The sequence below is a fragment of the Perissodus microlepis genome, chromosome 13 (genome assembly GCF_051167445.1).
Source record: "Perissodus microlepis isolate ML-2025 ecotype Zambia chromosome 13, ASM5116744v1, whole genome shotgun sequence".
Taxonomy (NCBI): Eukaryota; Metazoa; Chordata; class Actinopteri; order Cichliformes; family Cichlidae; genus Perissodus; species Perissodus microlepis.
The window spans coordinates 27,788,978-27,809,545 of NC_140473.1; the positions used below are offsets into that span (position 1 = coordinate 27,788,978).

General features: G+C 39.5%; 2 protein-coding genes across 3 annotated transcripts in view; both read right to left on the reverse strand.

Annotated features, from left to right (window-relative positions):
• Window positions 1-11,452, reverse strand: part of epas1b (endothelial PAS domain protein 1b) — a 49,701-nt gene extending 38,249 nt beyond the window's left edge. The window contains exons 1-2 of one of the 2 annotated variants that reach the window (XM_084949370.1): window positions 11,203-11,452; window positions 11,019-11,088 (exon numbers count right to left, since the gene is read on the reverse strand). In XM_084949370.1, the coding sequence (XP_084805496.1) occupies window positions 11,019-11,044 (26 nt within the window). In that variant the 5' untranslated portion in view covers window positions 11,045-11,088; window positions 11,203-11,452. Of the gene's footprint in view, window positions 1-11,018 lie in introns of both variants that reach the window. The other variant, XM_084949369.1, reaches the window with a different exon arrangement.
• Window positions 11,453-13,715: 2,263 nt separating this feature from the next.
• Window positions 13,716-20,568, reverse strand: part of LOC146375286 (protein kinase C epsilon type-like) — an 88,351-nt gene continuing 81,498 nt past the window's right edge. The window contains exons 14-15 of the mRNA XM_084949299.1: window positions 18,843-18,989; window positions 13,716-18,560 (exon numbers count right to left, since the gene is read on the reverse strand). Of these exons, the coding sequence (XP_084805425.1) occupies window positions 18,414-18,560; window positions 18,843-18,989 (294 nt within the window). The 3' untranslated portion in view covers window positions 13,716-18,413. The remainder of the gene's footprint in view (window positions 18,561-18,842; window positions 18,990-20,568) is intronic.

The following is a 20,568-nucleotide window of genomic DNA, read 5'->3' on the forward strand; positions in this document are numbered from 1 at the left end:
TGCAGGAGATTGCTGATGATTCCGATAGTCCATGAAAGAGAGCAACGCGCACACACACACACACACACACACACACACACACACACAGTCACTCTGGCACAAACAAACCCGCCCACAGCACGCTGATGGTTGGGATAGACTGGCTGACTGAAAGAAGCACAGAGGGGATGGAGAAAGAGAGGGAGGCCACAGGTGGTGCGAAGGAGGTCAGCTGACCAGACTAGAAACCCCACTGAGAATACCAAATGAGCTGAATGGCACAAATCTAAACATTTAGATAGAGAAACCAAACTAAAAGTACAAAGATTTACATGGTGAGTTCAGGCACCTTACAAAATCATTTATTTCAGCTCATCAGAGAAAGTTAAAAAAAAAGTTTGAAAATTTTAAAATTAATAGGTTATTTTGTTGCCGTCTTTTTTATTATCATTATTGTCATTGTTACTGTATCCAGATTCTCCAAGACCTAATTTATGTTTTAATTAGTGTTCTATATAATCACAATAACTATGTCAACAATGTCATTTTACACAGTGAATTGTACTATTTTACAGTAAGAAACTGCTGTTGTACATGAGAGTAAGTGCACTGTTAAATTCCAATAAAGTACAGGAAACTTTAAGTGTTATTATATAAATAAATAAATAAAAAATCAGTACTGTTGGGGGGGGGGGGGAAGCACCCTTAGTCATGATGAACAAAGTTTTTCCCCATGTGATCTGAATTATTGCCCCCTGATGAGATATCAGCCGACCTGATGTGATTAACTGCTACAGGAGTCTTGTTCATGGCTCTGTAGAACCAACACATTTACAACAACAGCAATCAATAACTTAAAGACTTAAATCAGTAGAGCACTAAAAAGTTTGGGACGCGGTCCATTTTCTTATTATAACTACAGATGAAAAGGGACGAGCTGACTGCTGACTCAGTTAATCTGGTGGGGCAGATACAGATGGCACCTGAGAGAAGCTTTGGTGGGTAAATCTGTAGTATTTGTGGTTTAAGGGTCTCACATGGAAAAACTGAAGAAAATCAGGTTCCTAGCAATGATAAAACTGTTTCATTACTCAAAGTTTCTGAAGAAAGATAAAGAGATATGATTAAAAAGAGAACGTAAGGAGAAAACAGACTGTCTTTACTTTGCATGTTTTTAAACGCAAACCCAATGAACAGAGGCCTGACTACAGTGGGATTACAGCGACAGGATTACAGGAGGAATGTGAGTGTGGTACTGGTTTTCACTTTATTATTGCTTTCACTGAAGTTTCTGACATAGTTGTCAAGTCAAGTTTACTCGACTTCAAAAGCTGTGAAACTCATTTTGGGGCATTTTTAAGTGTTTGCAAAATGTTTTTCTGGCAGAAAAAAAATGCACCAGGTGAAGGTCAAAAACAAGCCCTGATTTACTGTTCCGTCCTGGTTATCGGCTCTTGACCTCTGGTCCCGTTTTGCAAATTCACCTTGAACAGTAAAAGTGCCGAGAGAGCTGAAAAGGACATTCAAGGAAAAAGCTTTTAACACACAGGAGGGGGAAACAAAAAAAGGGAACAGTAATCTCTTTCAACACAAAAACTTTTCAAATGAGCAATAGTGAAAAAATGACAACTGTTGTTCTGGTGAGATATACAAGTTTCCCCTGAATTTTTTATTTATTTATTTATTTTAAACAGCATAAACTCCACTGTGAAATTAAAAAAAAAATATAATCTTACAGAGCACTACAAAGTGACTTTTGCTAAAGTGCATTGTATTCCAGACTAAGAGGACAGTGTCTGGACTTCTAAATTTGTGAATGCGCTCTAAAGCTCCAGAACAGTGCAGCATGAGGGAGCATGTGGAGGCTTTTTCTGTGTTTGCTTTTAATGAGTGCATGAGGTGTGATCAAAAAATCCCCATAAAAAGAAATAATCTAATCTGATTTATATTAGGCTGATCTCCCTATGAGGCCATCTCTTTGTGCACATGTGTTCTGTTCTGACATGCAAATCTGCACAATGGATGTGGGTGGTGACTGAAGACCGTTTTTCCACTGCATCTGCTCACATACAATGATACACCAAATCTAAGGTAGCTTGCGCTGACTACTCTCTCTTAGACACCTGTGGACATGACAGTAGAACTCTATATTGATGTCCTGATCCTGGAAGATGATTGGTGCATAAACTGGTTAATGTGGAAATGTGGGATAAGAGTCTTAACTGGAGATATAGCTCTCATCAGCACTGATGACCCCCCGACATGAAACTCGGGTCACTTTACAGGGTGAGGTTTTCCTCTAAGAGCAAGTTTGAGGTGAAATTGTAGATGCATATGTACAAGTCTTCAACATGAACACTTGAATAAATATAAATGTAAAAGTTTATGCAGCTGCACTGTGTTTAAGAAGCATGCATCCATTCTTTATGCAGTGTGGTTAAAATGACTCTTCTGTTAAAGTTAAGGGAACTTTATCATTGGTTACAATAACAGAAACAAGGCTGCGGATATGGAATGATTGCGGTCAAGCAGATGTTTCGGTGTGAAATAGAACAACAGCGGTCCCTTTTTAAAATTCCCTGTTTTGCTGACATTTCCTTCCACCCTGACTTCTCGCTACATGGACTTTTTACTTGTGTTTTTTGTGGGAAATGCAAATATGTTTACAATAAAACTCCACAGGGCATCTTTAAAGTTAAGGAAAATGTGGCTGCAGTTATTTATGATGAGTTTCAGAAATTTGTAAATAAAGCAAAATCCCTTCTGCACACAACTTTCTATGTCCAGCTTCTGACTTTGAAGAGCAAACATTTCGCAGTCACTCTTGAGGTGAAACGGGAAGTCTACAGGGAGATGGAGCTCAGCCAGGTGACATACAGGGGATCGTGGATCCCAGCCAATTTGGTAGCAGAGGAAAAGGAAGAAGGGGAGCTGGCGGACGGGAAAAAGGAAACGGCAAGGAGACACAGTTCTGAAAAAGAGGAGAATGTGGAGAAGCAGAAGAGGCAAAGAACAGAAGTGTGGTGGGGAGGCCGTGGCAACAACAACAAAGTGAGCGGGGTAAACAGCGCTGTCGGGTGTCCAGAATAAATGTGAGACAACGTGATACGAGCGAAAAGCAAAAAAGAAAGAGGTTAAAGACAGGAGGAGGTAGCGTAGGCGGGTGAGAATGAATGAGATAACAATGGAAAGATATAGAGAGGTTTCCCAGACCGACTCATCGCCTCCCCTGCTGTTTCCCCCTCACTGCGCAAGGGTCTGATGGCCAAATGGGACGCTGGACTGTACGTACGGCTGACCAGGGCCCTCAGCAGTTAGCAGGGTCTCAGGTTTACCAGTTTGTTTATTGCACACACTCTCACTTTTGAGCTCTTCTTGCCATTGAAAACAAAAACATTCTTTCTTTATTTAATGCTTGATATTTACAGCTCGTTGGTGCACTCACTCACTCACAGACTGCATCTCTAGCTGAAGAAACTTCCAGTTTAATTACAGAAAGAAGTGCAATCTTTTGTGCTCTTTAATTTGTTTAAACACTCAGAGTGTTTGTGAAAAATTCCCCAACACTAAAAACCTGCAGATAAAGTTGATCGTTTTATGTCTAATTATGGTTGATGAGTTTTCTCATTTAACTAATGGTTATGATAGCCAAAAACAACAACCGTTCCAACAGTCTGAGTACTTATAAAGAAAAGAAACTCTCATTTTTAATCATTTAAAAAAACAAACAAACAAAAAAAAAAAAAAAAACAGCCAGTTCCCTTTTACCAAGGCTGTGCCATGCTGATCTTTCCAACGAGGGAACAACACCGTTTTTTTTTTTTTTTTTTAAAGCTGTCCAGTGAATTCACAGCAGGTGAGTGCTCATCATTGTCCTCCTTTACTCAGGCAGCTCCCTCTGCTAAACCAAACCAGCGCGCTTCCAGTAGTGAGAACACGTCTGACACAAACCATCCCCTGCGGCGTGATACATGTGAGAAAGAGAAACCTTCAGATAATTCAGAACTGATTCTCCCAGCATTTTCCATGGGTCATGTGTAAAAACAGCTTGTGTCAATAAGATCATGTTCAGTAAAAAGCAACAAAGTAAAACAAGCACTCGGTTCACAGGCATTCCCACTCAATTCACAGCACTGTTTAGAAAAAATGAAATAAATTCACACCCGTTGCTGGAAAGTAACAATCACTGACATGCACTTTTATTAACTTCTAAATTCTGTCCTTCCTTCTCTGTAAGTGCTCTCAGCGCTGATGTGTTAAATAGCTGTTGGCCAGCCGCCTCTTTCTGAATCCACACATGCTTCTAAAGCTTCAAGTCCACCGCTGTCCGTAAGCAGCAGCAGCAGCAGGAGAAGCAGCGGGCTCGCTTAAAACCGTTCACCCAGAAAGAATCACTCACGATAAACCACACGAGTCACACAGCTGGCAAATGTAGTGTAGCTGTGTCTGTATCACTTTGCTACTTAATAACCCCAAGCCTCTCTCTCTCCCCACTCAATCTTTCACTCGCTCTACCTCGCTTTAGTCTCTCTTTTTGTTTGGCCTCTGTTGTTTCGGTCCTCATCTTCCTCTCAAATTGTTTACCCCGAGTAAAACACTGAATAAGAGCTTGACAAACGCAAACAGTGGACTCTCAAAATAAATGGACACATTCCTAACCACAGAGACTCAAAAACTGACAAACAGACTGAAGTGTCTTCTAATGTTGCTGCTGGTACCAAGCTTTTGTTTGTTTATTTAGATTTTAACTGAAAATAGTGAGTGAGTTCACAATGGCAGAGCCGGCGAGCAGCTCATAGTGTGTTATAGTAACACCCCCCTCCCCTCCACCCGCTTCTTAAGGGAAGCAATAAATTCTGCCCATACTTGATATTGAAGACAAAGTTCAGTCGAGGTCTGGGAATCATTGCGAGTTGTTAAGAGGCGCTTCTTGTAAGTCATCAAACCAAAAGCGTAACATTAGTATTATTTAAGGTCAAGTTTCCAGCTTTGTCACACTCCGGGAAAACTGTTTTGGGAAATCCCAACACAACTTAAAAAGAACCAAAAAAAAAAGAAAAAACCCCAAAAAACAAAACAAAACCGATTAACTGTTCAGCAACTGTTAGTAATCTTTTATAACGCTCATAACGCACATCCAAGGTGTCAGCTGGACAAAAGAAAAGTCGACAGCCTCTGGAGCTCAAAGTAAAGGCAAAAACTGCAGTTTGTCTAGCTGCCACTTGAGGCCCTTAAAACTAGTGCTGAAACTATAAATCTAAATGTCTTCATAAACTTTGCATTTACACGAGTTCCAAACTTTTTCTTAGGAAAGGTAAAGCTTTCCTTCTTTAGACTGGGCAGTAAGGAAGATAGATTTTAGACATATTGTTCCCAATATGAATTATTTTAAAGAACTGTGAGGATTTAGAGTTTCAAACCTCACTAAAGCACTCTACTTGAGTTAATGTACTTAATCACTTCCCATCTCTGAATACAACAAACAAGCTTCAATTTTAAGCATTTGGGCTTCACCCTCTCCGTCTTTCCTTTCACTCCTCTGTCTTGCAGCGGGCAGGTTGCACGCCTTCTGTAAGTGGCGTGATGTTTGGGTCGGGAGGCCGGGTTTGCCCGAGGTTAGCACACAAAAGAGGCATGAAGGCTCTGTGCCAACCAAGCCCTCGGCCCACTGTGGAGCACTGCGAGGATGGGGGGCACTGAGTTGACGGGCTTCTGTAATCTGACGCAACGCCACAGCTGCTCCTTCTGCACTTTACTCATTGGTCTTTAAATGCCTCATTGATTTACGCTCATCTATAATCACCTTTGCATCCACTTGATTATTCTTGATTATTTCTGTCGTCCCTTTTGTGTGCTCTCTGTCTTATCTTTGGCAACTGGCTCACCTCCCTCCCCCCCTCTCCTTCCCGTGGATGAGCATAAGAAAGCAGGACACAAAGATGTAACAACAGCAAGAATATGTTGCCAAACTGGTGTGTTTAGGAGATCATTAAAACCACAAATCAGGCTTTTAAACTAGTCACTCCACAGCACCAACACCACTCAGGTTAAGGTTCAACATGACCAATATGATGGAAATCCCTGTGAGCAATTCTAGCTTTAAAGCACTGCAGCACTGACAGCTCAAACAAGCTGCCAGAATTATTCAGCAAGCATTAACACTGCCTGATGTCAAATCACCAAAAGGTGAGTCCAGCCCACTGCATCAAAACTGCATTTTACACTTTTCATTGTATATTACTCTAAGAATCAAGTTGCAGGTTATACTTGGAGCAAATCATGAAACTGTTGCTTGTTAATTTTGTCCAAACCAGAAGTTTTACAGCCTCCTGACCGGAAAAAAACAAACACGACCTGTGGCCGCTGTGACGATCTGCTTCTTTGATTTACGATAAGTTGTTTAAATTACACTTGTTTTTACGAAGTCATTTGAGCCGGCCCATATATTTTATAAATGGATGGTTCATTAAATGTCAATCTTTTCCATATGTACCTCTTAAGACAAACAGAGGGAAAATTTGGAGGCATTTCTTTTTAAGTTATTACAGTTCAACTGGTCTGAGGTTTAAACCGGGCTACATGCGGTCCATAAAATAAAGTGATTTTAGCTCAGCATATATTCCCTCAAAAAGAAAAACTTTTCAGACATTTTGCCTTTGAGTCTTTGGAGTGAGTGAAAGGTTACAGTTAGACAGCTTAGTATGTACCATCTCCTATAAAACAGTCATTAAGAGAAACTAAACTCAAAGTCATTAAAGGTCTTAAATTCATTCAGCTATTTTTTAGTGTGGAGATTAGAAGAAAAAGAACCCCACAGCTGTCATATAAACACCTCAAAGACACCACAAAATTTGGTTCTTGTTAAGATGACTTAACATGCACATGACTACTAGTTGTTTTTCTCCTGGAATTAAAACCAAATCATCTCCTCACTAAATGCAAAAGTTTTATACCTAGAAACTGCTATGATAAAAGGTTCTTAACATATTTTTTAACATCCACAATTTAAATTGGCCCATTTTGTTATTGCTAGAATATACAGCTACGCCCCCACCAACTATGATAACGGTAAAATGTCCTCCAAAGAGACAGAAAATACACCCGAATGGCTCAATCTCTCAGCAGTCATGTAATTTATATCTGCCTGGCAGCTGCCCTGGACTCTGACCTTTGAGCATTGTTTCCAATGGGATCACATGCTGAAAGAAGCGAGAGGAGTTCCTCACAAGCCCACAACTTATTTCTGGTATCAGTAGACCAACATGTTAAAAAGAAAAGAAAAGAAAAGAAGCTATTCAATGTATTCAGTAGCGTGACAAACACTGCTGGTGTGTTACGGAGTCAGGTTGTGGTAACGGCTTTCTGAAGTTGTTACAAACCAAAGTAAACATACAAGTGTACACTATGTCAACCACTGTTATACATAACAAGAAAAAATACTAGTAATGTAACATTACTTGTGAATCCAGTTGAGCAATGTAAACATTCGGGTGCAAGAAATGAATAAAAGAAAGCTACAAAGCAATACAGTGAAGATTTTTTTGGCTTAAATGATGGAGAACATTTTGAACTTATTGCAGATTATAGTAGTCACACTAACATAACAGGAAAAGTTCACGATGTGAACGTGACGCAGACATAAGAATATAACAGATCAGGTGACTTGGACTTATAGCGTTGTAATAATAATCATCGCAACTCAACAAGTAACAAAATCCAAATTATTGTCGCAACAAAATTATGTTTATATTATTTATAACACAAAATATAAGATGTATTTCAAAAATAAGAGAGAGCTTTACTTTCCCACTGGTGTACAGCCGACACCCTTGCAGTCATTGTTATTTTGGGAATTTCAGCTTGCCTGGAGGACATTTTGGGGTTTTGGGAGCACTGCTGGCTGCTTATACAAACTCAGGAAGTGTTTCTTTGCTCCAAATCAGAAAGGTGTGGTAACTCTACCAGCAACTAATATCATCCAGACTCAGAAAAGATTGCAGTGACAGTTCAAATCAGCGTTGACTCAGTGGATGACAAGACACAAAGCTGGCCTTACGCACACAGACTTCATCAGACGTTTTTCACCCAGTTCAAGGTTCTTTTTCGGGCTCTTGTGAAAAGGTACTCCTGAGAGGCTATCCTGAATTTATTTGTGCCTTTAGTTTGAACTTTTTTTTTTTTCTTTCTTATGAACCGATTTATTCGTTTTTTCTGTTTTTCTAAGAACTTGTGCGACTGCTTTAACTTGCCGAAACTCGTAATGGTAATGTAGAAAAACCTAAAAAAAGTACCCCGTTTCCTCCAATTTTGCTTTACTGCATTCTCAGTTTTGCTTCAAGGGGAATGCATTTTCTCTCTGACAAAACATCTTCCAAGCAAAAAAAAAAAAGAAAAAAAAAAAAAAAAAAGGCAAAGCCCGCATAAGGTGGAAGCTTGATCCAAAAGATCCAAGATAGTACATGCAGGAGACAAGAGGGTTCAACTACAGTGTGAAATCACTACTTTTCCCCCTCATCAAGTCTGTTTGTTGATTTGTGCATTTTTTTTTTTTAAATTTTCAGTTACTGATGAAGTCCTAACCCAACAGATTTTTGAATATTTGCCTTTAAAGTTCCAACTGCAGAAACATAAATGATTAGTCATTTATTAAAAAACATTTATTATTATTTTCTCCATTTGCAGATATCTTGACAGTTCATTTTTCCTTCTTCCATGAACATGTTGGGCTTTTACAAAACAATAAGCAAAAAAACAATCAAATACGTTCCAGCTGTAGCTTTAAAATAGACACGCACACCAACGTATAAAGAAAAATCAGTGACTCTGTGATGAAAATCTTCTGAAATCTTTTTGTGTATCAGGATACAGAAAATATGTACCTGCCGGACAGTCAGTTCATCACATCCACATGAGTATTATTAATAAAACCAGTGAGAGACGCCGCATCTCAAATAAACACTGGCAGCTGTCATGAATCAAAACTTATCAAACCAATTATGACTTCCAGGCAGCAGCAGTGACAACATACTACTGTGTGACACAAAGACAAACACACACAGAGCACACCAGCGAGAGGACAAACACCAGTGAACTCTCACACACTTACACACACACACGCTTTTCATGTGCAGCCTGACAGAGACACACTTGCAGAGATCCCTTTCCCTAAAATGGCCGATAGGTCTTCAGTGGGAGCACCGAGGCGTTGACCAGTCAGAGGAAATGCCCTATACTCATCTCACTTTCCATCTCCCCAAGTCATTTTCTCCCTCTTTCTCTGAATGTTTTCACCCCTGGCACAGTTATCCTGCCTTAGTCCCCTGCTTTGTTCACCTTTAGGCTTGATCTGACAGACAAGAGTCAGAGAAAAGAGTCAGAGGTGCACAGGACATACAAGCAGGTGTCAAGCGAAAACAGCTGCACTGGCTGAAATCAGTTTTCTTCTCCAGGTAGTGTGAAAGATTAATTTGCAGAAAATCTCTGGGAATCTCTTAATTAAATGTTAAGTTGAGCATCGTTTCACGCTCTCACCAGGAATCAACCAGGAAACCTAATTTAGAATTTCCCACAGGTAAGATGTTAAAGCTAACTGGCCTGTTGTGACCACACAAACCGAGACAGGCTGAGACGAGTAAAGCATTATTACGCAAGATTAAGCCTGAGGCTTCATGGCTACTGATGAACAATTAACAACCAGAAAAAAAGGAATAAAGCCAGGGAAACTGAAGAAACCTGAAATATTACAATACATAATTAGTTGTAGAGCCAAATTATAAACAACTTCACTGGTCAGATCAATGCTGGGATACACTGGCCTAGATGAAACATGCACAATTATCTCCTGTTTGACTAGTTACAGGACAAGATTATCATGCTGTGATATGACTAAGTTAAGAAAAAAAAAAGATGTCACAGCTCTATGAATGCTGCCAGTCATGCCGCCAAATATCAGTTTTTGAGATTTTGGCTAAAAATCAGGTTGTTAGAGCAAAAGCAAGGTACTGCAATATATCTGCAGGTCTAGAACTTTCCTGATCAGGCAGTCTGATATCTGCTGTAATGATTGATTATCCTTTACTGATGCCCAGCTTCTGTTAAAAGGAGGTTAAAGGTTAAGAGCTGCCTTACTCAAAACAAACAAACAAACAAAAAAAAAAAAACAAGAAAAAAAAAGTGTGGTGTCTTTTTTTTCCCTTGTTACCACTTGTTCAAAAGTCCATGTAGATCTTGTTAATATTTATGCATTTATAATGACATGCACCTTTCTATAGTAAGCTGCTACTTCGCATGCAAGTTGAGCCTTTTCTCTGTCTGCTCTGCATCCTGTGTGCAGGATCAAAGTGTTTTATGTGGGTTTAATTATGCAAGAAAAATGAAGTTTCATATGAAGAAAATAACTTTCATTTAAAAAGATTACAAGTGTTGTGCATTTCAACAGCGAACCTCTATAGAGGTATTTACACACACATCATTTTTTAAAAGTTAATGATTTGTTTACAGGACCACTTAATGTGGAAATTAGTCAGTAGTGGGGTTTAACCTTAGAATGAGCGAGAAGCAGATCAGAAATTATATTAAATTTCAAATTTGAATATATTTAGAAAGCATTTTAAAGTCCTTTAAAGTTCATTCGGGGTTTTAAAATATGCACAATTCAATGTGACTGCGGCTTCTCGCAGTGAAACCCAAATCAGCTCATTTCCAAAACAAAAGCTCAGTTCAGTTACAGGCTAAACCGGCCACTTACCTTCCAGCCCCGGTGCATCAGAATTAATGCAATGCTAAGATTAAAGCTGTGTGAAACCACCGCCTGTTGCTGCCTTCCAAACAAGCAAAGAGCGCAAAGCTAGGCCAAGTCACATGCAGCACTGCAGCAACAGGTCCCTCTCTGTGCCACAGCAGCCAACTGTCAGGCAATTTCTGCACTAAATAAACAGCCTCTGTTATTAAATCCGCGAATTAATAAAGTCACATCCAAGCGGAAGGCAATTAAAACCGCAGAGAGGCTGAAGGAGAGGGGTGAATCCAGTATCTCTTACCTCTTTTTCTCCTTTTCGGCTGTCATATTTTCGCAATGCTGTTTCCACGACAGTCTTGAGTAAAGTCCAACTTTAGAGTTAAAACAAAATTATATTAAAAAAAATAGGGAGACGAGAAAAAAGCAGGTTTAAGACCGAAGTGCGCAGGTCACAAGGAGCCCGCTGACAGATGAAGTCATTAAACCTGTGAAGCGTTCAGTTAGTCCAGGCTGGCGGTGATTGAGCTGGGGGATTGGGGCCGTACAGTCTCAGAACACTGCCGAGGATTGTACAACCTCTCACCCGCTGAGAAAAGACTCCACACAGGCTGAACGGTGAGCTGCTGCTGCTGCTGACAGAAGCCGCCCGCAGGTCCGCTTGTCAAAACTTTTCTTCGCTTGCTGATATGCAAACTCCCAGAGCTGCTCTGCCTCTGACCTGAGGCTCAGCTGAAGCTCAGTCCCGAACAGCTGATTGGCTGGAAACGCCACCGGGAGACCACCCCGCCCCTTTATTCAGCCCCGCCCCTCCCACTGTGGCCGCTGAGCTCCTTACCTGTTTTGTGCAGCTTGTTCCTACAGGTGAGGACGTTATAAAGCTCCAGATCCTTTATCACAATCTGTAGATAAAGTCGCTTTTTGGCCTAAAACTAGCCTACAGTAACCAGACTAGAAGTATAATGTAGTCACCTCTCACTTTAATGTAAGCTTATGAAGCTTTACATGAAACCATGATTACGACTGAGAATTTATCTTTATGCCATAAACACACAGGATCAGATTGTCTCAAAAGTGAGTTTTAACTCTTTAACAGTGTATCCTAGTTCTGCTTCTGCTTCAGAGTTTGCCAGAGTATGCCCATCATTTATAGTTCATGTATTAAACTTAGGAAATCCTAATCAGGTAAGGCTCAACCTCCAAGTTCAGTAAAATCATGTCTTACTCAAAAGTGAAATGACATTTTGAGACCCTTGGTCAGTAAATTCAGATTTTGAGTCAGGTAACTCAATTTTTTTTTTGGACAATTTCTGCTTTTCTAGTGGCAAAAAGCCTCCACAGAGTGGGATGATTTTCTTTATTTAACAACTGGATGCATCTGGATACTGGAATCAGGGCGACGGCCGCGGTGATTATTCCACCGTCTCCACGCTCGCTCAAAAAACACACGATGACACTCAAAATGCTATTGTTGAAACTTGAAATGTGGAATTCAAAACCAGTAAGTGGTGTCATGGTCATAGTCTGCATGTCATAGGTGTGTCGTGACTATGATACATCTACAATCTGTTGTTTGAAACACACTAATGTCACCATTGCACAATACAACCAAAATGTATAGTACTGTAGTTTGTAGTACTGTAATTACTTTGTTACACAAAGTTTTAACACAGACGCCAACGACAATTTCCAGTTTCCAAATTTATATACGTTCATTTACACACACACCCACACACATATATATATATATATGTGTGTATATATATATATATATATATGTGTGTGTATATATATATATATATATATATGTGTGTATATATATATACATACATACATACATACACACACACACACACACACACATATATATATATATATATATATATATATATACATACATACATACATACATACATATATATATATACATTCCATGGTTCCAACTTCCAACCATGGAATTCTTGACATTTTCAGTGTCTTGTGTCAGATTAAAATGCCGCGGCATGCAACGTCAGCCTAACGTCATTGAATGACCTGTGGTCTTAGTTAACTTGAAAAGTATAAAATGTACTAAATGTTTTTACTAGAGTTTTAAGTTGGATTAAGTAGGACAGGAGTCAGTCTCGAGGCCCGTGCACGAGAAGCAGCCTCGCATGTCGTCTTCTCTTTGCCTTTCTTATCACTGATCTGCTGTCAGTCTTCACAGCAGTGTTTCCATCGGCGACGCTCCACAACGTTCAAAAAATGTCAAAAACATGGAAAGTATATTCATCCAAACTCATTTCTTCCACTCATTCTCTAACAGAATAATGAAAACAGCCTGCTGTCCTGCTTTTAGCCTCAGTTAAAATGGAAATCTTGTTCTGGGTTTTACGTAAAACGTAGATTTTCTATATTGAATCTCTTATCATGAAAATTTTTACCGTTAAAGTCCATACAAGTTCACCATTTGCACTTTTCTGGCGGTGGTCGTTCAGGAGTCATTTACTGGCATTGTCCGCTGAACTAGAAAACAGATTTCTATCTATGCTGCAGGTTGTCAGGTGTAGATGTAACACAACTGTATCAATTTGTGTTTATGTGTAAGCACCTGCAGAACAGACCAAGAGCTGGCTTTAAATATTCACTTTTTCTAATTATGATATGTAAGGTGTACAACTAAAAACCAAAGTAGACAGCAATAAACTGCCTGCGTCACAGCTATTGTTGCTATTCTCAGCAAAACATCAAAGTTGAGCTGTCGTTTTAAGAGCAGGTTGCACTGCATTGTTCAGAAACACATGCTTTGGGTGTTTAACATTGTCCTCCTGACCAACATCTCAAATATTTCAGATGGAAAAGATACACATACAGTAGCTTCTGCTTTTTGCTCACTGTGATGTAATACGGTGAGCAAATTATAAAACATATTTTCATCTGTTTTTTTTGACACATCTGAAATCAGTGCAAAGTGAGCATTAAAAATCATAGGAGCTGAAATGATACGCCAAACAAACAGCCGTCTCTCTCTGACATCATGATATTTAATTCATTTCAAAAAAATTAAAATACACCTTCACATCCTTTTAAAATACAGTACATTTGGCACGTAGCGCAAAAGGGCGAAAAGAAAAAATCAACATAAACACACATGAAGGGCATGGAAATAATTCATCAATGAACAAAATGTACAGACAGAGCTTCACAAATACAGGGACTGCGAACAAACCGCATAAACATACAGTAACACTCTGCGGGAAGATGAACGTTTGACACTGTATGCATCATAATACTGTATCCACTGTTTGAAATCAACATCGTGCCTCCTTGTTTTACATTTATCTCCAACCGCCTCCATCGCTGATGTGACAACGAGTGAAGATGAGCTTCCTACATGAAGAATGTTTTTGTTGGAAACAGCATTTGGCATTTAACATGGAGGACTAGGCGTCCCTTTCTAGTTGTAGTGGGACAAATAGTTTGACTTTTTTTTTTTTCAAATTAAAGACTAAAGCAACAGGAGACACGAGAGAAGAAGAAAAGTTGGACAACGTTAATCGATAGATCCGCTGTATTTACAGTAACGCATCTTCAGCTCTTCAAACTGCTGCTACAGCATGGGTTTTACTGCTACATGAACGGTGCTGCTTGTTGTGCTATTCTTGGACTTTAATGAAAGCTCATTTAAATGTCATCTGCATGTGAATAAAATTAGATCGCAACTCCCACAAATGACCACATATGTAACTTTTTAGCACGATTTGAAACCAATTTCGCAGTAAAGGTTCTATGTTGTCATCTTTTGTCTGATATTAGCCTATCACAGCTGTATGTTGTCAGATTTCTTTCTTTTACACAATAAAAAGAAAAAGCATAAAAGATGCTTGATGACATTTATAAATGCTGTCATCACACAGTTTGTTCAGCTTTTACTGACTGGCGCTGGTACCGGTCCAAAGAATGCAGTATCACCCTTGAAATGTTTGAGCACTTCGTAAACAGAGGCTTTATGGGGATGGATGGGGAATCATTTTGGAAAATGAACAGTTATTCTATGCCGTTAACATCCCTGACACCCTGCCTTCTTCCTCTACTCTGTGCTACCTTAAAGGGACCAAAAGTAGCTTCTGAGATACTTCTGAAATGTGCTGCTACATGTCTGGTGGAAGTATTGTGCTCAGTGGACATAAGCAGCTCTGGTGTATTACTGGGACCAGTCTTGCTCCAATCATAATGCTTTTTTACACACAGCACTCAAAATCTTCAGATCTGAGAATGGCGTGTCTGAAAAACACTCATCGTCTATCCCTGTAATTTCAGGGTGATATCTTGAGGTTAGGCAGCTAAAATGCGGAGATGAATTGGATTTTAATTGTAACTGCATTTTCTTTCTGTTTGTTTCAACAAATACAAAAGCATGATAATCAGCTGTTATTTATTTTAAGTTGTTATTTTGTGAGTTGTAAATAAATGCAACCCATCAGTGCCAGTGCAGTAGTTTTGTCCTTGTCTAAAAGTTCAAAATCAAAGTCTTTGGCCAGCATGATCCATCCATCCAATTCAGGGTCAAGGCGAGCTGGAGCCTATCCCAGCTGCCATAGGATGAAAGTTGGGGTACATTTTGGACAGGGCTAACACGTAGACATCCACACCTACGGCCAATTTAGAATCACCAGTTAACCTAACCTCTACTATCTGCATGTCTTTGGACGATTGGAAGAAGTACCTGGAGCGAACCCATGCAGATGCAGGAAGAACATGTAAACTCCACACAGAAAAGCCATAGCCGAATGGTGGATTTGAACCTGGGACCTTCTTGCTCTGAGGCTGTGTGCCCCATGATCTGTCAAGAAAATCTAACATGTTCCAGATATTTTAACAGATTACCTGCAACTGCTTCTGTCCCCAGATAACCAAGGATTTCTCAGCACAGAACCGGGGTGTTGTCTCCCTTGTGGCTACCGTGTTGGTCTATGTCCTCTCCTACTGGAGCTGTTGTTGCCTCTTCATGATGGGGCGTCACACATATGGGTGGAGGCTGCCCCTGTCAGACAGGCTTTAAGGTAACAGCCCAGCATCCCTCACACCGTTCAATTAATTTTGTCATTTATTTGTTTTGTAAGAATCATTCTAAGTAAGAATTAAAACTACAAATGACCAAACTAAATGGTCACCATGACGAGTTAAGAAAGGTGTTGATGTCCACAACCTGCATGGGACAGGTTAAGAATACCAACTCCTGTGACTTCCAAGCCTCCAGTGTTGCACATTTCCTTAAAATTTAATTTGAAGTTTGCACATTTACCCACATAGCAGCTCAACATGAAACGTGCACTTGTGATTGAGCATCAAGGAGAGTTTAGATTTGCTCCAACTAGTGGTGCATGAGCCCATCAGCGGTACAGAGACTACTTCCTGTTTAGCTATTTGGGAACTGTGACCATTATTTACAGTTCTTTCTGAAAAAGTACAAGGAAATTAAAGAGCACATACGCTTTAGGTATTAGTCTATTAAATAGGCTCCCAGTAAACTTTCGGTCATGTTTGTGTTTATTATCTTATCATCCTTATCATCATAATTTCTGTTAAATATGCCCTCAGGGGCACTTATTGATATGTTTACATAAATGATTATTTTTTATAGGATCTGAAGGCAGATTTCAAAGCTTCAATCTACTTTAAAACCTCGTTGTGTGTTCAATATTTGTTTACAATTGTCTTTGTTCTGCTGTCATGCTGGAAGGAATTTAATAAACAAATGAAAACTTGCAAAGTCTTTTTAAAGTCACACAAGTAAAAAGTGCTACAAACTGTAGCCATTTTTTTTCTTATAATAGCACGCTACTTTCTGCATTGGCTGCTCTTGACAATATTCATTTTTGGCAAACATCTTTCATCAGTGCGTGGCAATTACATATGAATGTGAGAGAAATGGTGCTGAAATGCTTATTTGATGGTTTCTGAGAGAAGGTGGTGAATACTTGTCACTTCTCTCTGTGAGCTGAACCTACTGTACTTCTCTTCAAATGCAGGAACAACGGAAGAAAAAAGAGCAAAAAAGATAGAAAACCCCCCAAAACTCCTATTTCAGAGTATTGCACATGGAGTTTTCTTTAACATTTCTGGATTCTTTTCAGCTCGCTATAAAGGTATCAACCTGCAACATGGAGCAAAATCGGTCCAATTTCTTCCTTATTTGAAGCTTATTTTACTTCCATATTTAGGCCGTACAAGAGAGGGGAGGAAGAGGAGGGTCTGATCAAGTGAGTCTCACTGAAATCTACAACATGAAATTTAAAGATTTCTAAAAACAAAAAAGAACAAGACAATCCAGTAAAAACTACTCAACAAAAAACAAAAAAAAATGTATTAAATTAAAAAGAAAAAAGTACAACTTGATGGCAAGAGAAAACGGGCTCCCCTCGTATGCACACACACACACACTGCAGAGCAAATACATTCAGTTAAACACATTCTCCTCTGTGTACGATCCTCGACTTTCCTGTGGAATCACGGGGGTTTGGTTTGTCACGTTAGAGACAGTAGGTCCAGTACATTCACTGGTAACACAGTTACTGTACACACACGCGCGCACACAAGGCATTTCAAGGATAAACTGGTCACAAAGGTGTTTAAGGAGCTGACCCAGGAAGATTTCGCTCCACAAGGTGCATCGAGAGAGTCAGTAACAAGCACTTCAGCTAAAATGAATCGTGTTTTTAAAGGGCACCCCGGACGTTTCCGATTCAGCTTGTTCCAACTTCTTATTTGGCTTTACTAGACAAGTGTCTCTGTGTCAAGTATCGTGTTATATGCAAAACAGCTTGTTAACACTGTAAGCAAACCTCATCCCCATAATGGACACTCCCAGTAGTAAGCTACAGTAGTACCATTTGTTTTTGTTTGTATTTTTTAACGAGGAACTGGAATGTCGATGTTGAGAAGCTAAAAGAAAGTTAGTAACGGAGCACAGCAGAACTACTGAGATAATGCTAAACTCAAATTTAAAATGCCAAAGTGTCACTCCAGTGATGCCTCTTCTCGAGTTATTATTTAAGGTAATGACGCACTGACGAATACTGAGACTAAACTTTTAACGTCAGAAAAATCTCTGATTTCTCACACCTCCTTTCCACACTTCTTTCCATAACGAATAAAACAGTTTTCAAGATATTTCTTGTTTAAATACAATCATTGGTTCAATGATTTTTTTTTTCATTTACATACACGTAGGAAGGAAAAACACTGTTTCAACACTGAGACACAGGACGCAGCACATCATGTAAAGAAACGACTCTCTCTAGAAGAGGTGTGCAACAACACATGCATGCACACTTGTACACACATGATCTTATTTCTCTCTCACTCTCACACACAGAGAACATGACCTTGCCTTTGTATCTACTTCGGTTTGGTTTTGTCCGCCGCGCCGCCTGCTTTTACAACACATCCGAACCAGCCGAAGGAGCATCGGGTCATTTCTTACAGTAACTGACCTGCACTTGCATGCTGCTTGAGGTCCATGGGATATGCACAAATGGACAAACGACAAGAGCACAGAAACCATAATGAGTAATACAAATGGTCTAGTATATTTCCTGGAGTGGTCAGAATCTGGAACAGCTCAGGAGGCCGTGTTTCTTTAAATACGGTGTCTTTGAAAGTTTTTCAGGTGTGGTGTGGTGTTTGTGGTTAATGTTACACATCGGCATGTACGTGTCTAGGCTTTGGTCTCATCGCCAAAATAGGAGAATCCTTTGAACTCGTCTTGGTTGATCTGCTTGATGATGCTCTCTTCAACAGGCGTCAGAACGGGTTCCTCACGGGTGAAGTCCTGGTCAAAGTTATTGACGTCCCTTTTGGTTTTCTGGAAGGAAAGAAAGAAGAGATAATGTCTTCTTTTGGTGAATTTAGCCTTTGGACATGAAGTAACTGGGTGTGCAGCAGTGTCAGCAGTCTTCAACAAGTAAGATCAGTGTTTGGTCATTCAAAGAAATTGCATTTTTGCAACAAAGGCTTAACTTTAACTTCTTCTCTCTACCTTTGAACAGAATAGTAATAATCTTCACATTTTTGCATCATCCTTTGCAAACAGTCTACAGATGCTTTCCCCCACAGTTGCTTAGTTACTTAGCGTGTGTGTACTCACGATGCGAGGTTTGAACGGTGGTCTGATCTTCCTCTGCTCCAGCAGCGTCCAGTCAATCTCTCTAAAGAACGGGTGAAGTTTAATGGCCTCCTCCAGACCCTGAGCCACCACGCAGCCCAGACGCTTGTTAGGGCTCTTAGTCATAAACTGACAAGTGACAGAGAGAAAGAGGAGAAACAGATACGAAAAGAAAAAGAGTGAGAACATTTTAAAGGATATGATTTAAAGAGGGAGATTCGCTGCTGAACAAGAATGTTTTTGTGAAGGAAAGAAAAAGCTAAGACAGTTTTTTAAGTCTGTTTCACTATTCATTTCTATTTCATTTCCTGATTCTAGTCTTGTAAGAAGCAATTATCAGGTATCATTTTCAGAGATCTCAGACTGAGTCAGAGGAAGATTCGCACAATAAGGCCAAAAACACCAAACATCTAAAAAAGACAGTTTTGTTTCAGAACAGAAAGTAAAATTAAAAATCTTTCATTTTTTTCTGACTCTTCAGGGTCTTGCTGCTGCTCTACCAGAACACACTACCAAATATAAATTACCACTGATGGAAATAATCTTCTTTTAATATTGTGTTCCTACCTGAAATTAATTTTTAGCATTACAGTTTGCTCTTTTTCTAATGCGATCTTTTACGTATAAAGGCAAAAAAATAGCATTAAGGCTCAGGATGGGTTCAGATCCAAAGGTTTATAAAACAGCATGTGAAGAATCACCATATTTTCAAGCAGAAAAGGGGAAATTCTGGGACTATTAGTTGCTTATTCGTATAAACGATACATAAGAGCCATTGCTTTTTATTAAAATGCCTTCAGGATTTTTCGCATGTATGTTAATTAAAAACTAGTGGAGCAGTAGCGCACAAGCTGTTCATGTGACTTGAAGTCCTTCAGCTGGATGACATGTCCAATCAGAGCCCATAGCACCGGTCAAGTGACCGGTCAGAGTCCAAGACACTGTCCAACATAAACACACACTTTCCCACAAGGCTTTGCAGTCAAACTGTACCCACAGCCAAGGTAAACGCAAAGCTTGTGATGGAAAAACTGGATGAACAAATACACAAATAGACAAGTGGTGCTGCACACACAACCAGTACCACACAGAGACAAAAGTAATAGAGAGGGAATTATCTTATGTTGCTTTAGTGGAGGAACAGGAAACATGGATCAACAAATGACACTGAGAAAAAAGCAGCATCCTCACTCACATGTGAAAAAGAGACAAAAGCAGGGAAACACGAGGACAATTGTGATACACTCTACTTGAATCCTTTATAAAATGAAAGTTTTAGTGCTAAAAACAAACAAAGAAAAAGTAAGAATTATATAAGATATACATAAGATCTAATTATATATCTTATGTAGCATAAGGAAAAACACAAGAAAAATCATGAAAGACTCAGAAGACGGTAGTAAAAAGGGTGATTTGATTATGTTAATTTGTGTTCTTACTAAATATCCAAAAATGTCACCACTGGAATTATCATGAAACCATATCTTTCTGTCTTTGTGGAATCTAAAATTGGTTCAGAATCTTCAGAATAATCCCCAAAAGTCTGGACGCCGCATTATCCACATAGCAGACTGTGTAAGTCAGGAGTGTCCAACTCCACGCCTCGAGGGCCGGTGTCCTGCAGGTTTTAGATCTCACCCTGGGTCAACACACTTGAATCAAATGATCAGTTCATTACCAGGCCTCTGGAGAACTTTAAGACGTTTAA